At 40.0% G+C, this 12,447-nt stretch overlaps 3 protein-coding genes across 39 annotated transcripts in view; all 3 read right to left on the bottom strand.

Moving 5' to 3' along the window:
- The window catches only part of BLOC1S1 (biogenesis of lysosomal organelles complex 1 subunit 1), a 1,086,347-nt gene that overhangs the window by 186,753 nt on the left and 887,147 nt on the right, over positions 1-12,447 (bottom strand). The gene's annotated exons all lie outside the window — the stretch shown is intronic.
- TMT1B (thiol methyltransferase 1B) overlaps positions 1-12,447 on the bottom strand; it is a 686,675-nt gene that overhangs the window by 153,816 nt on the left and 520,412 nt on the right. The window lies entirely within an intron of this gene.
- LOC126931149 (olfactory receptor 6C4) lies at positions 4,938-7,511 on the bottom strand. The gene is made up of 2 exons (XM_050748968.1): positions 6,999-7,511; positions 4,938-5,885 (listed from the first exon to the last, which is right to left on the bottom strand). Exon 2 carries the CDS (start codon positions 5,865-5,867, stop codon positions 4,938-4,940), a length of 930 nt encoding a protein of 309 aa, XP_050604925.1. The 5' UTR covers positions 5,868-5,885; positions 6,999-7,511.

Genomic DNA, 12,447 nt, shown 5'->3' with positions numbered 1-12,447 from the left:
AGTTCTTTTAAGGTCTTCTCTGCCTTAATTATTCTAGTTATCCATTCATCCATTCTTTTTTCAAGGTTTTCAGTTTCTTTGCGCTGGTTACGTAGTTCCTCCTTTAACTCTAAGAAGTTTGATCAACTGAAGCCTTCTTCTCTCAACTCGTCAAAGTCATTCTCCATCCAGCTTTGTTCCATTGCTGGCAATGAGCTGCGTTCCTTTGGAGGGGGAGATGCACTCTGATTTTTCAAATTTCCAGCTTTTCTGCATTGATTTCCCCACATCTTTGTGGTTTTATCTGCCTTTGGTCTTTGATGATGGTGATGTACTGATGGGGTTTTGGTGTGGGTGTCCTTTCTGTCTGTTAGTTTTCCTTCTAACAGTCAGGACCCTCAGCTGTAGGTCTGTTGGAATTTGCTTGAGGTCCACTCCAGACCCTGTTTGCCTGGGTATCAGCAATGGAGGCTGCAGAAGATAGAATATTGCTGATTCTTGCTCTGAAAGCTTCATCTCAGGGGTGTACCCCACCGTGTGAGGTGTGAGGTGTCAGTCTGCACCTAGTGGGGGATGTCTCCCAGTTAGGCCACTCAGGGGTCAGGCACCCACTTGAGCAGGCAGTCTGTCCATTCTCAGGTCTCAACATCCATGCTGGGAGATTCACTGCTCTGTTCAAAGCTATCAGACAGGGGCATTTACCTCTGCCGAGGTTTCTGCTGCTTTTTGTTTAACTATGCCCTTTCCCCAGAGGAGGAGTCTACAGAGGCAGGCAGGCCTCCTTGAGCTGCAATGGGCTCCACCCAGTTCGAGCTTCCCAGCGGCTTTGTTTACCTACTTAAGCCTCATCAATGGCGGGTGCCCCTCCTCCAGCCTCGCTGCCACCTTGCAGTTAGATCTCTGACTGCTGTGCTAGCAATGAAGGAGGCTCCGTGGGCATGGGACCCTCCAGGTCAGATGTGGGATATAATCTTCTGGTGTGCCATTTGCTAAGACCCTTGGTAAAGTGCAGTATTAGGGTGGGAGTTACCCGATTTTCCAGGTGTTGTGTGTCTCAGTTTCCCTAGTTAGGAAAAGGGATTGCGTTCTCCCTTGTGCTTCCCAGGTGAGGCAATGCCTCGCCCTGCTTCAGCTCTCGCTGGTCGGGCTGCAGCAGCTGACCAGCACCGATTGTCCGGCGCTCCCCAGTGAGGTGAACCCGGTACCTCAGTTGAAAATGCAGAAATCACCCATCTCTGTGTCACTCATGCTGGTAGCTGGAGGCTGGAGCTGTTCCTATTCAGCCATCTTGGACGTGCCCCCAGATTCAACAACTCAGAAAAAACATTTTTTATTATTTGATTTTATCTTTTTTTGAGACAGAGTCTTGCTCTGTTGTCCAGCCTGGAGTGCAGAGGCATGATCTCAGCTCACTACAACCTCTGCCTCCCTGGTTCTCATACCTTAGCCTCCCAGGTAGCTGGAACTACAGGCTTGTGCCACCACACCAGGCTAATTTTTATATTTTTAGTAGGGACAGGGTTTCACCATGTTGGCCAGGCTGGTCTCGAATTCCTGACCTCAAGTGATCTGCCCTCCTCGGCCTCCCAGAGTTCTGGGATTACAGGCATAAGCCACTGCACCTGGCCTGGAAGGGAATGAAAGAATGTCTTTTGTAGCAATTTGGGTGGAGTTGGAAGTCATTATTCTAAGTGAAGTAATATGGGAGTGGAAAACCAAAAACTTTATGTTCTCACTTGTAAGTGGGAGCTAAGCTATGAGTATGCAAAGGCATACAGTGTGGTATAATGAACTTTAGAGAGTCAGAAGGGGAATGATGGGAGGGGGCTAGAGATAAAAACTACACCTTAGGTCCAGTGTATACTACTTGGGTGACAGGTGCACTAAAATCTCAGAATTCACCACTATTTAATTCATTGATGTAACAAAAGGCCACTTGTACTCCAAGTGATTCTCGTGCTTCAGCCTCCCCAGTAGCTGGAATTACAGGCACACATCACCATGCCTGGCTAATTTTTGCATTTTTATTTGGTTGGTGCAAAGGTAGTTGCGCTTTTTGCCATTATCTTTAGTAGCAAAAACCACAATTACTTTTGCATCAATGTAATAGTAGAGGTGGGGTTTCCCTGTGTTGGCCAGGCTGTTCTTGAACTCCTGACCTCAAGTGATCCACCTACCTCAGCCTCCTAAAGAGCTGGGATTAGAGGTGTGAGCCACTGATCCCAGCTGAAATAAAAAAATAAAAAAATTATATTTTATTGTTTTGAATTTTATTTAAAACTCTTTGCAAGAAATGATGCTGGAAGACTACCTCTTTAGAGTTGTAATCCATACATCCACAAGCTCTGGCGACTTTAAAGACAGGCAATGGAAGAGTGAGCACTCAAATGTAGCAGATTGGCTCTTACTCATTTTCATAATCTGCTCACCCTAGCACTGATATAATATTATTCTGAGATTGTTAGTCAGCTAAAGCTGTTTCTTTTAATTCTTGTCCACATTGGTGACATGAGGAATAAAACTCACCATTTCATATCTTTAGATACTGAATATTCTGGTAGCTCAGCACCAGACTCTGTGAAGTCATTCCTTTTGTTTATCTGTGACTTGGATTACATTCCAAGTATGAATTAACATAAAGCCAGACTAGATGAACAGTTTTAGAAGAATATGACTTGCTTTTTTTTTTTTTGAAGAGCTCATTTAGAAGGTGATACATTCTTTTCCATATTCATTTCCAAATGCTTATATAAAGAATGCTGAGTGACGTCTTGCTTAGTGATCTTAAACACTGACTTACACAAAGTACCTTGCTTCCTTGTCTCAGCACGTTAATACATCCCCTTTCCCCCATAGATATCTAGGGCAATGAAGTTGATGCTAGCTCAGTTCTTATAACCTGCTGCCAAGTATTTTGATGGCATTATCTGAAGTGTAGGTTAGCTCTTTGCTGACCCAGCTACCTAGCATGCAACTGAATATGTGAAGAGTAGGAATATGCTGGCCTTGTGTGGATGGATTTCAAGTGCAATGGCCAACATTTTTACAGTCCCAGCTATATTAAACCAACCAATTTAATACCTTCTTTCTAGTTAAGCTCCAGTTCATTGAAAAAGATATTGTTTATAATTATCATATAGCTATATTAGATATCATTTATTAAACACAATAAATACTGGCTGTTTTTAAATATTTTACATCTATTTTCTCACTGAATGCTCAAAACTATAAGATAGACACTATTATTGTAAACATTTTAGAGTTGACAGAGGTGAGCCTTAGAGTGATAAAGTAACTATCCCCAGGTAACTTTGGCAGAAAGTTGAAAAGCTGGAATTTGAAATAAAGCCTATGTTTTAAGCCACTCTATGACATTGCTCCCACTGTACCATTGGTTTTGGTAGATGGATGTAGGGGAACTTAATGATTCAGATGTGGCGATTCAAGAACACTTGTTGTTCTTGTAGTGCATTAAATTTGGACTATATTGAATATTATCACTAATCTCTAGCTAGCAACCAAAGAAAACAAGATATTAAAGATAGCAACAGCTTTACATAGAATATTTTTTCAAAAATATTATACATTCTCCAATATTTTCTGTGGCTCTGAGAATTTGCTGTCATAATCAGTTCAATCTAGCTTGTTCCTTAAATGCTTGAGAAGTACCTCATTCTACTCAACACATTACCACATATAAAGCATGTGACAATACCAGATTGTGTTCCACTTCTACCCCAAATAGTAACAAAACTCCTGCAATTTGTTAAGATATTATTAAACTGTGTACAGGTGCTCAGATTAAAAAAAAAAGTCCCTTCTTCCATTGAAGTTGGACACTACCACTACCTATTCAAATTCAAGTTGTCATGGCCTCGAATCCATATGTAAAGTTTTTGGTAGGATAGTCTATTTCTAGTTGTTGTTTCAAGACTCATAATTTGGAACATTCTAGATATAAAATTGCATTGACACTTCATATTCTTTTTCACTTTATAAAAAGGTCATTCATGGTTTATGTTAAAAACAAAAGCAAAAATTTGGAGGAAAGTTAAAGAAGTAGAGCCAGATAACAGAATTTTCTTTTCTAATATCTAATAAAGTGAAACAAAAAGATGAAAATAAAATCACAATAGGAAGGAAAAGATCACCAGAAACTATCAAAGAGAGAGAAAACAGATCTCACACCATTAACTTAAAACACGTCACCTAAGAAAAGAAACAATAGATTTTGTCTAGGAGAATGAAAGTCTTCTAAACTTGCCTCTAGAAACCTGTTTTAACCATAAACTAGAAAATGGACATGTAAGTTGACAAAAATCTTAAGAATTTTTCTCCTCATTTGGAGAAAAGTAGACTAAATGTATATTTTTTCTTTTATTTTCCTCTTATGAAAGGATGGAAGTTGCAATGGTTACATTTGAAATATAAATGAAAAATGGGTAGAGAATCAAAATTATTCACTCCTAGATGGAAACATAGTCTCCAGGGCTCCATGCTGAAGAACAATGCTGATACTACATTCTCCTCAAAACAATTCTGAAAATTTTTCTTGACTCATGAAAGCCAACTAACTCAGTAGTTGTAATTACATACTTTTATGATCTGGTTTCCTTTTTCACTCTAAATTCTTATCCTCCTAATCTTCTAAATAAGCAGTATGTTTTGCTTCTTAAATTTCAAATAATTTATGGAAAACAGAACTAATTCTTTCTAGCTGTTCCTTTTTGGATCCCCATTCACTCTTCTCTAATAACAATTAAAATGTCATTTTGTTTTTTGTAAATTTATTACATAAATTTACCATTTATGTATCTTTCCTTAATTCTAGACTATAATTAAGACATATACTTTTCCTATTTTTATCTTCAAGGGCCAATTTAGCACTGGAAATACAGACATTCAATGCATATTTGTTAAGTGAAAATATATTTTTTATTGAAGTGTAATCTCCGTTTTTAAAGTTTCACAATCTTTTTGACCGAGTCCTTGAAAGCTTGTTTCACTTGCTGATTTCTTAAAGTATATATGAAGGGATTCAACAGGGGAGTAACTGAAGTAATGAGTACAGCTATTCCTTTGTTGAAAGCACCTCCTTCTTTTGCAGAAGGATTAATGTACATAAACATGCAGCTTCCATAAGAGAGGGAAATGACAATCATGTGGGAGGAACAAGTGGAAAAGGCCTTTGTCCTTTGCTGGACAGAAGGGATCCTCAGAATAGTCCTGATAATGTATGTGTAAGAAAGTGTCACCAGTACCAGAGTAACCACAAGAGTCACAACAGCCAGGAGAATGACCATCAGTTCTAAGAGTCTTGTGTCTGAGCAGGCAAGCTCCATGAGAGGCCCATAGTCACAATAATAGTGATTCAGAATGTTGGAGACACAGAAATCTACCTGGCTCATGAGGATGATTGGTGGTAAGATTGCTAGGAATCCCCCCAGCCAGGAGCAGAACACTAGCTGTATGCAGACTCTGCTGCTCATAATAGTCATGTAATGCAAGGGTTTGCAGATGGCCACATAACGATCATAGGACATGGAGGCCAGGAGGTAAAACTCAGTAGCTCCAAGAAATATGGCAAAAAAATACTGAGTCAAGCAACCAGCAAAGCTGATAACTTTATTTCCTGTTGTCATGCTGGTCAGAAATCTGGGAATAAAAATGGACGTGAAGGAAATTTCTAAGAAGGAGAAATTCCTGAGGAAGAAATACATGGGGGTCTGGAGGTGGGGGTCTAGTAAGGTGAGGGTGATAATAGTCAGATTTCCTAGGACACTTAGCATGTAGGTGAGGGACAGAAAGATGAATATCATCACTTGGAGTTCAGGTTGATTTGTAAGGCCCAGCAGAATAAACTCACCAAACATCGTTCTGTTTTTCATTGTTGACCTTCGGAAAACCTAAAGGCAAAAGGTGAGAATGATGAAAATTGAAGAGTTTCTTAGAGTAGGAGAGATAAAATTTATTTTAACGAACAGAATCGGGTCATACATTGCTCACCATCCAGATGGCCCAAACCAGTGTCCCATTGGGCTACACTTGGCTTCATGTAAGCCCCATATCTTTTGTGTAAATGAACTTTTTCATTTCTCAAGTTGACCTGTTCCTGGGCACTTAAGGAAATTTATTATAGAATAACTTCTCATGATTTTTTTTTCAGAAAAATAGAAGTTTTTGAACCTGTTGTTTCCTTTCAAATGTTTATAAAATCTTCACATGTAAAGTACTTTCTCTTGACTGTATTATAAGCTCTCCTACTTCTGTGCTTTTGGCACACATCTGTCTACCTCATTCTGTTTTCTGTGCTTTCCTGTTTCTTTCTTTCCTGTCTCTGCACTATTTGATGCTTCAATGGATATCTGCTATAGATCCTTATCTCCATTACTGTCCAAAACTCTGACATCCTTGTTTCAGAAACCAGTAGGAATTTCCCTACACAGGCAATGCAGAAGATCATCTCATTTCATATTGTGAGCCTTTTCTGCTACATGAACAAGGCTCAAGCATCAATAAGTCATGTTATTTAATATTTTATTATATGTTTCTCTGCCACATTCAGAGTCTTCCAGGCACTGATTTGAGATATGTCTCTGAGAAATTTTGAGAGCTCTGTAAGCAGCATCACAGAATGGATTTTGCTCAGTCTTAAAGAGTTCTCAAAGGCAACTAAGGATGGCAGTTTATCATGACCCAGACTCCCCTGTTTTCTATTCTTGTCTTACAGAAACCAGAAAAAGTTTTTGACAGTACAAGTTCTTTGTCGATAAAGTGGTAATTCTCAGGGAAGGAAAATTTGGTGGTAGTATCGTGAGTGCATCTTTAGATTTTTCTGAGTAAGAGGCAAATATAATATAAAGGGGTCCTTCTAATTTACATGCATATGGATTAGAAAAATTATATTACAATCATTCTTGTCAACCTTCCCATCTTTCCATACAGTTTTTGGAGGTCCTAGATGATGTTAAACATTGACCTGGATCTCCCACAGCCCTCTTTTCCTTGTTTATACTAACCTGTGGTCTTTGGCAAGTACTGCATTTTCTTCCAGATTTTCACAGTTGATCATTTCATTATCCACATTTATAGAATGATAAAATCAGTGACTTTAAAAACATATGATGCTCATACCTTTGACAATCTGAATGACTATAGTATACTGTTTACCTTGTTGTTCCTAAGAGGTAAATCAAAGATGAGATGTGCCACGTGGATCTTTGAGTGGTATAAACTTTAACATGTTTTCCATTGCCTTCCATCCACATTTTACCTTTCTCTTAAGAAAAGTATCTAAGTTTGTGTAACTTAACCAAGAAAAAGAGGATATTATTTTCCATTTTAGGAATCCAATCCAGAATCAAATCACAGTTCCTGAGAGACACAGACCTTCACATGTGTAATAAAAAAGTAAAACAGAGTCCATAGCAGTTATTGAATTAGAAGAAAATACTTTGAGAGGCAGCAAATTTCTTAAAATTTATGCTCTAAGAAAGATTATGAAGTTCTTAGATGGCAGGGGATGGACATCTTTGCAGTTTCTTTGTTAGCTACAGTAACACAGGTTTTATCTGCTCTTTTTAGAGCAGGCACATGGGATCAATTTCCTGAAGAAGCTAAAGAAGCCCTGTGGACCCAAGTTCAAAAGGGGCTAATGAACCTCAATTGTTGGCAATTTTGAGAACAAATTGTAAACATATGGCTGAGAAGAGAGATTTCAGAGAGACCATTGAGAAAAAGGTTCCATGAGAGAATCTGCTACAGCCATGAAGTTTGTGGGGAAATGTAGAGCAGTGTACGAACACTCCCTTGGGATGGGTGTGGCTGGCCTTGTCATTGTTTCTATTATTTCTCCTTTAATAAACCAATTTGGCCAGTGCTCAAACATGATATAAATGAATGACACTTCACAGTAAATCACCATAACCTAAATGCTGTGGTATCCTCCATGAAACTCCCATGTCTAAATTACCAAATTACTGACTCCATCAAACCAACAGCTAGAAAATAGTTTGCTGTTTGCATATTTTGCTAATATGTTCAATTCAATGCATAGTTCAAACAGCCTCTCAGAAGCAATCAGTCTTCACTTTTGAAACAAATATACTTTCACTCATTTCCCCATGGGATATCTCAACAGGTCTGCCAGCACACAGTCTTTGCAGGCAAGATCTTAACCACATTCAACTTTTTCCAGGAACACACATGTTGCTAATTACAAACCCTCAAAAATGCAGAAGCAGCTTTAAGAGTCAATACTGGGCAGAAGCTGAAACAATTTGGAGGAGTAGGCTAGAAAAAGCCTATATTCTGGTGGGGGCCTAGAATACAACAAGACTAGGGAAAACATGGAACTTCTTAGAGATTGGTTAAGTGGTTATGACCACAATGCTGATAGAAATATGAAAGAAACTACCATCAGAGTGAACAGGCAACCTACAGAGTGGGAGAAAATTTTTTGCTATCTAACCATCTGACAAAGAGCTAATATCCACAATCTAAAAAGAACTTAAACAAATTTACAAGAAAAAAAGCAAACAACCCCATCAAAAGGTGGGCAAAGGATATGAAAAGACATTTCTCAAAAGAAGACATCTATGCAGCCAACAGGCACATGAAAAAGTGTTCATCATCACTGGTCATCAGAGAAATGCAAATCAAAACCACAATGAGACACTATCTCATGCTAGTTAGAATGGCGATCATTAAAAAGTCAGGAAGCAACAGATACTGGAGAGGATATGGAGAAATAGAATGCTTTTACACAGTTAGTGGGAGTGTAAGTTAGTTCAACCACTGTGGAAGACAGTGTGGCGATTCCTCAAGGATCTAGAACTAGAAATACCATTTGACCCAGTGATCCCATTACTGTGTATATACCTAAAGGATTATAAATCATTCTACAATAAAGACACATGCACACGTATGTTTATTGCGGCACTATTCACAATAGCAAAGACTTGGAACCAACCCAAATGTCCATCAATGATAGAATGGATTAAGAAATTGTGGTACATATACACCATGGAATACTATGCAGCCATAAAAAAGGATAAGTTCATGTCCTTTGCAGGGACGTGGATGAAGCTGGAAACCATCATTCTAAGCAAACTATTGCAAAAACAGAAAATCAAACACTGCATGTTCTCACTTTTAGGTGGGAACTGAACAATGAAAACCCTTGGACACAGGACAGGGAACATCACAGACTGGGGCCTGTCAGGGGGTGGAGGGCTGGGGGATGGATAGCATTAGGAGAAATACCTAATGTAAATGATGAGTTGATGGGTGCAGCAAACCAACATGGCACATGTATACCTATGTAACAAACATGCACACTGTGCACATGTACCCTAGAACTTAAAGTATAATAATAATAAAAAAAGAAATATGAACAGTAAAAGCCTTTCTGATAAAATTTCAGATGAAACTGAAGAGCAAGTTTTTAGAAACCAGTGGAAAGGCCATCCTTGTTATAAATTGACAAGAACTTGGCTGAGCTGTGTTAATACTTGAGAGCTTTTTCATCAAACATGAGATTGATGAAGTAGGGTATGTAGCAGAAGAAATGTCTAAGCAAAATAGAAGGAGCATATGGTACATCTAGTTCTAGATCCTTGAGGAATCGCCATACTGTTTTCCATAATGGTTGAACTAGTTTACAATCCCACCAACAGTGTAAAAGTGTTCCTATTTCTCCACATCCTCTCCAGCACCTGTTGTTTCCTGACTTTTTAATGATCGCCATTCTAACTGGTGTGAGATGGTATCTCATTGTGGTTTTGATTTGCATTTCTCTGATGGCCAGTGATGATGAGCATTTTTTCATGTGTCTGTTGGCTGTATGAATGTCCTCTTTTGAGAAATGTCTGTTCATATCCTTTGCCCGCTTTTTGATGGGGTTGTTTGTTTTTTTCTTGTAAATTTGTTTGAGTTCTTTGTAGGTTCTGGATATTAGCCCTAAAGGATTATAAATCATGCTGCTATAAAGACACATGCACACATATGTTTATTGCGGCACTATTCACAATAGCAAAGACTTGGAATCAACCCAAATGTCCATCAGTGACAGACTGGATTAAGAAAATGTGGCACATATACACCATGGAATACTATGCAGCCATAAAAAAGGATGAGTTTGTGTCCTTTGTAGGGACATGGATGCAGCTGGAAACCATCATTCTTAGTAAACTATCACAAGAACAGAAAACCAAACACTGCATGTTCTCACTCATAGGTGGGAACTGAACAATGAGATCACTTGGACTTGGGAAGGGGAACATCACACACCCGGGGCCTATCATGGGAGGGGGGAGGGGGGAGGGATGGCATTGGGAGTTATACCTGATGTAAATGACGAGTTGATGGGTGCTGACGAGTTGATGGGTGCAGCACACCAACATGGCACAAGTATACATATGTAACAAACCTGCACGTTATGCACATGTACCCTAGAACTTAAAGTATAAAAAAAAAAAAAAAAAATAGAAGGAGCTGCATGGTTGCTTTTGGCCACTTTCGTTGAGATTTAGGAACAAAGAAACAATTAAAAACAATTTACAATTAAAGGAGAAGCAGAGTAGAAATATTTGAAAAACTTTCAGCCTGGCCATATAGAGTGAAAAATCATGTTCAGGAGAGGAAACCAAGAGTGCAGGGCTATTTGCTAAAAAGATTAGTAAAGGCAAAAAAGAGTCAGGTACTATTTCTCAAAACAATGGAAAAAATAGCCTAAAGACATTTCAGAGATCTTCAATGCTGCCTCTATCATCACAGGCCCAGAGGTCGAGGGCAGAATGCTTTCAGTGGATTGGCCTGGAGTGATCTTCATGGGTTCACTGCCCAGGGTTGCCTCAGGATTCTGCTCCCTACATTTTAGCACAGTGCTCCATGGCTGCCTCAGTCATGGCTCAAGTTGCCCCAGGTGAAGCTCATGTTGCAGCTCTGGAAGGCACAAGTTATAAACTTTGGTAGTGTCCATGTGGTGTTAATTCTGCAGGCTTTTAGAAAATGAGAGCTGTGGAGGCTTGGCAGCCTCCACCCAGATTTCAAAGAATGGCTTCAAAAGCCTGGGGTTCTCAGCAGAGATGTGTTACAGGGGTGGAGCCACCACAGAGAGCCTTAATTGTCAAGCAATACTGAGCAGAAATGTGGGGTGGGAGCTGCTACAGAGTCCCCACCATGGGGCTGGTGGGGCTGTGGGAGTGAGGCCACTGCAGAGAGTCCTCACTAGGGCCATGCTTAGTGGAGTCATGGGAGTAGAACTGCTGCTGAAACTCCAGAACTTTAGAGCTACCAATGTGCAATGCCATCCTGGGAGAGTTGAAAGGACTAAGCCTAGGACAGTCATAGGGGCAGGCCTGCTTGAGGCTTTGGGGGACCAAATCATCAAGCCAAAGTGCAGAGAGTGCCAGACATGGAGTCAAAGGAGATTATTTTAGAGTCTTAGTATCTAATATCTACTTTCTTGGGTTTTAAACTTACTTCAGGCCTGTTATCTCTTTCTTCTTGCCTATTTTCTCCCTTTTGGAATGGGAGTGAGTCTTTCACAGGCTCACAGTAGAGACTTTGGACTTTGGCCTTCTGAGTTGGTGTGGGAGCAAGTTAAGACTCTGGGGCTTTAGGGGTGGAATGAACGTATTTCTATGTGAGAAGAACACAAGCTTAAGGAGCTCAGGGGAATAATAGTATGGTCTGAATGTCTCCTCCAAAACTTGCATTGAAACTTAAATTCCAATGTAGCAATATTGAAAGGTAGGACCTTTAAGTGGTGATTGGATCATGAAGGCTCAGTCCTTATAAATAGACTAATCCATTCACAGATTAATGGATTAATGGGTTATCATGGGTGTGAAAATACTGGCTTTATAAGAAGAGGAAGAGAGATCTGAGCTAGCATGTCTGCATGCTCAGCTCCCTCACCACATGATGCCCTGTGCCACCTTGGGACACTGCAAGGTCCCCAAGAGTAGGAAGACCCTCACCAGATACATCTCCTCGATACACACTTGTCAGACTTCATAACTGTAAGAAATAAATTTCGTTTCTTGTTAGAGGTTCCAAGATGGCCAAATAGGAACAGTTCCAGTCTACAGCTCCCAGCATGAGTGATGCAGAAGACGGGAGATTTCTGCATTTCCAACTGAGCATTGAAGAGAGTAGTGATTCTTCCAGCATGGAGTTTGAGATCTGAGAATGGACAGATTGCTTCCCCAAGTAGCCTAACTGGGAGGCACCTCCCAGTAGGGGCTGACTGACACCTCATATGCCTGGGTGCTCCTCTGAGACGAAGCTTCCAGAGGAATGATCAGGCAGCAACATTTTCCATTCTACAATATTTGCAGTTCTGCAGCCTCCACTGATGATACCCAGGCAAACAGGGTCTGGAGAGGACCTCCAGCAAACTCCAACAGACCTGCAGCTGAGGATCCTGACTATTAGAAGGAAAACTAACAAACATAAAGGACA

Source organism: Macaca thibetana, chromosome 11, assembly GCF_024542745.1.
Source record: "Macaca thibetana thibetana isolate TM-01 chromosome 11, ASM2454274v1, whole genome shotgun sequence".
Classification (NCBI taxonomy): Eukaryota; Metazoa; Chordata; class Mammalia; order Primates; family Cercopithecidae; genus Macaca; species Macaca thibetana.
The sequence above is the reverse complement of the archived record's forward strand: the minus strand, read 5'-3'. Positions and strand labels throughout refer to the sequence as shown.

What these genes read in the sequence shown, in the direction of transcription:
- LOC126931149 (XM_050748968.1), bottom strand. Translation starts at nt 5,867, where the DNA reads ATGAAAAACAGAACGATGTTTGGTGAGTTTATTCTGCTGGGCCTTACA.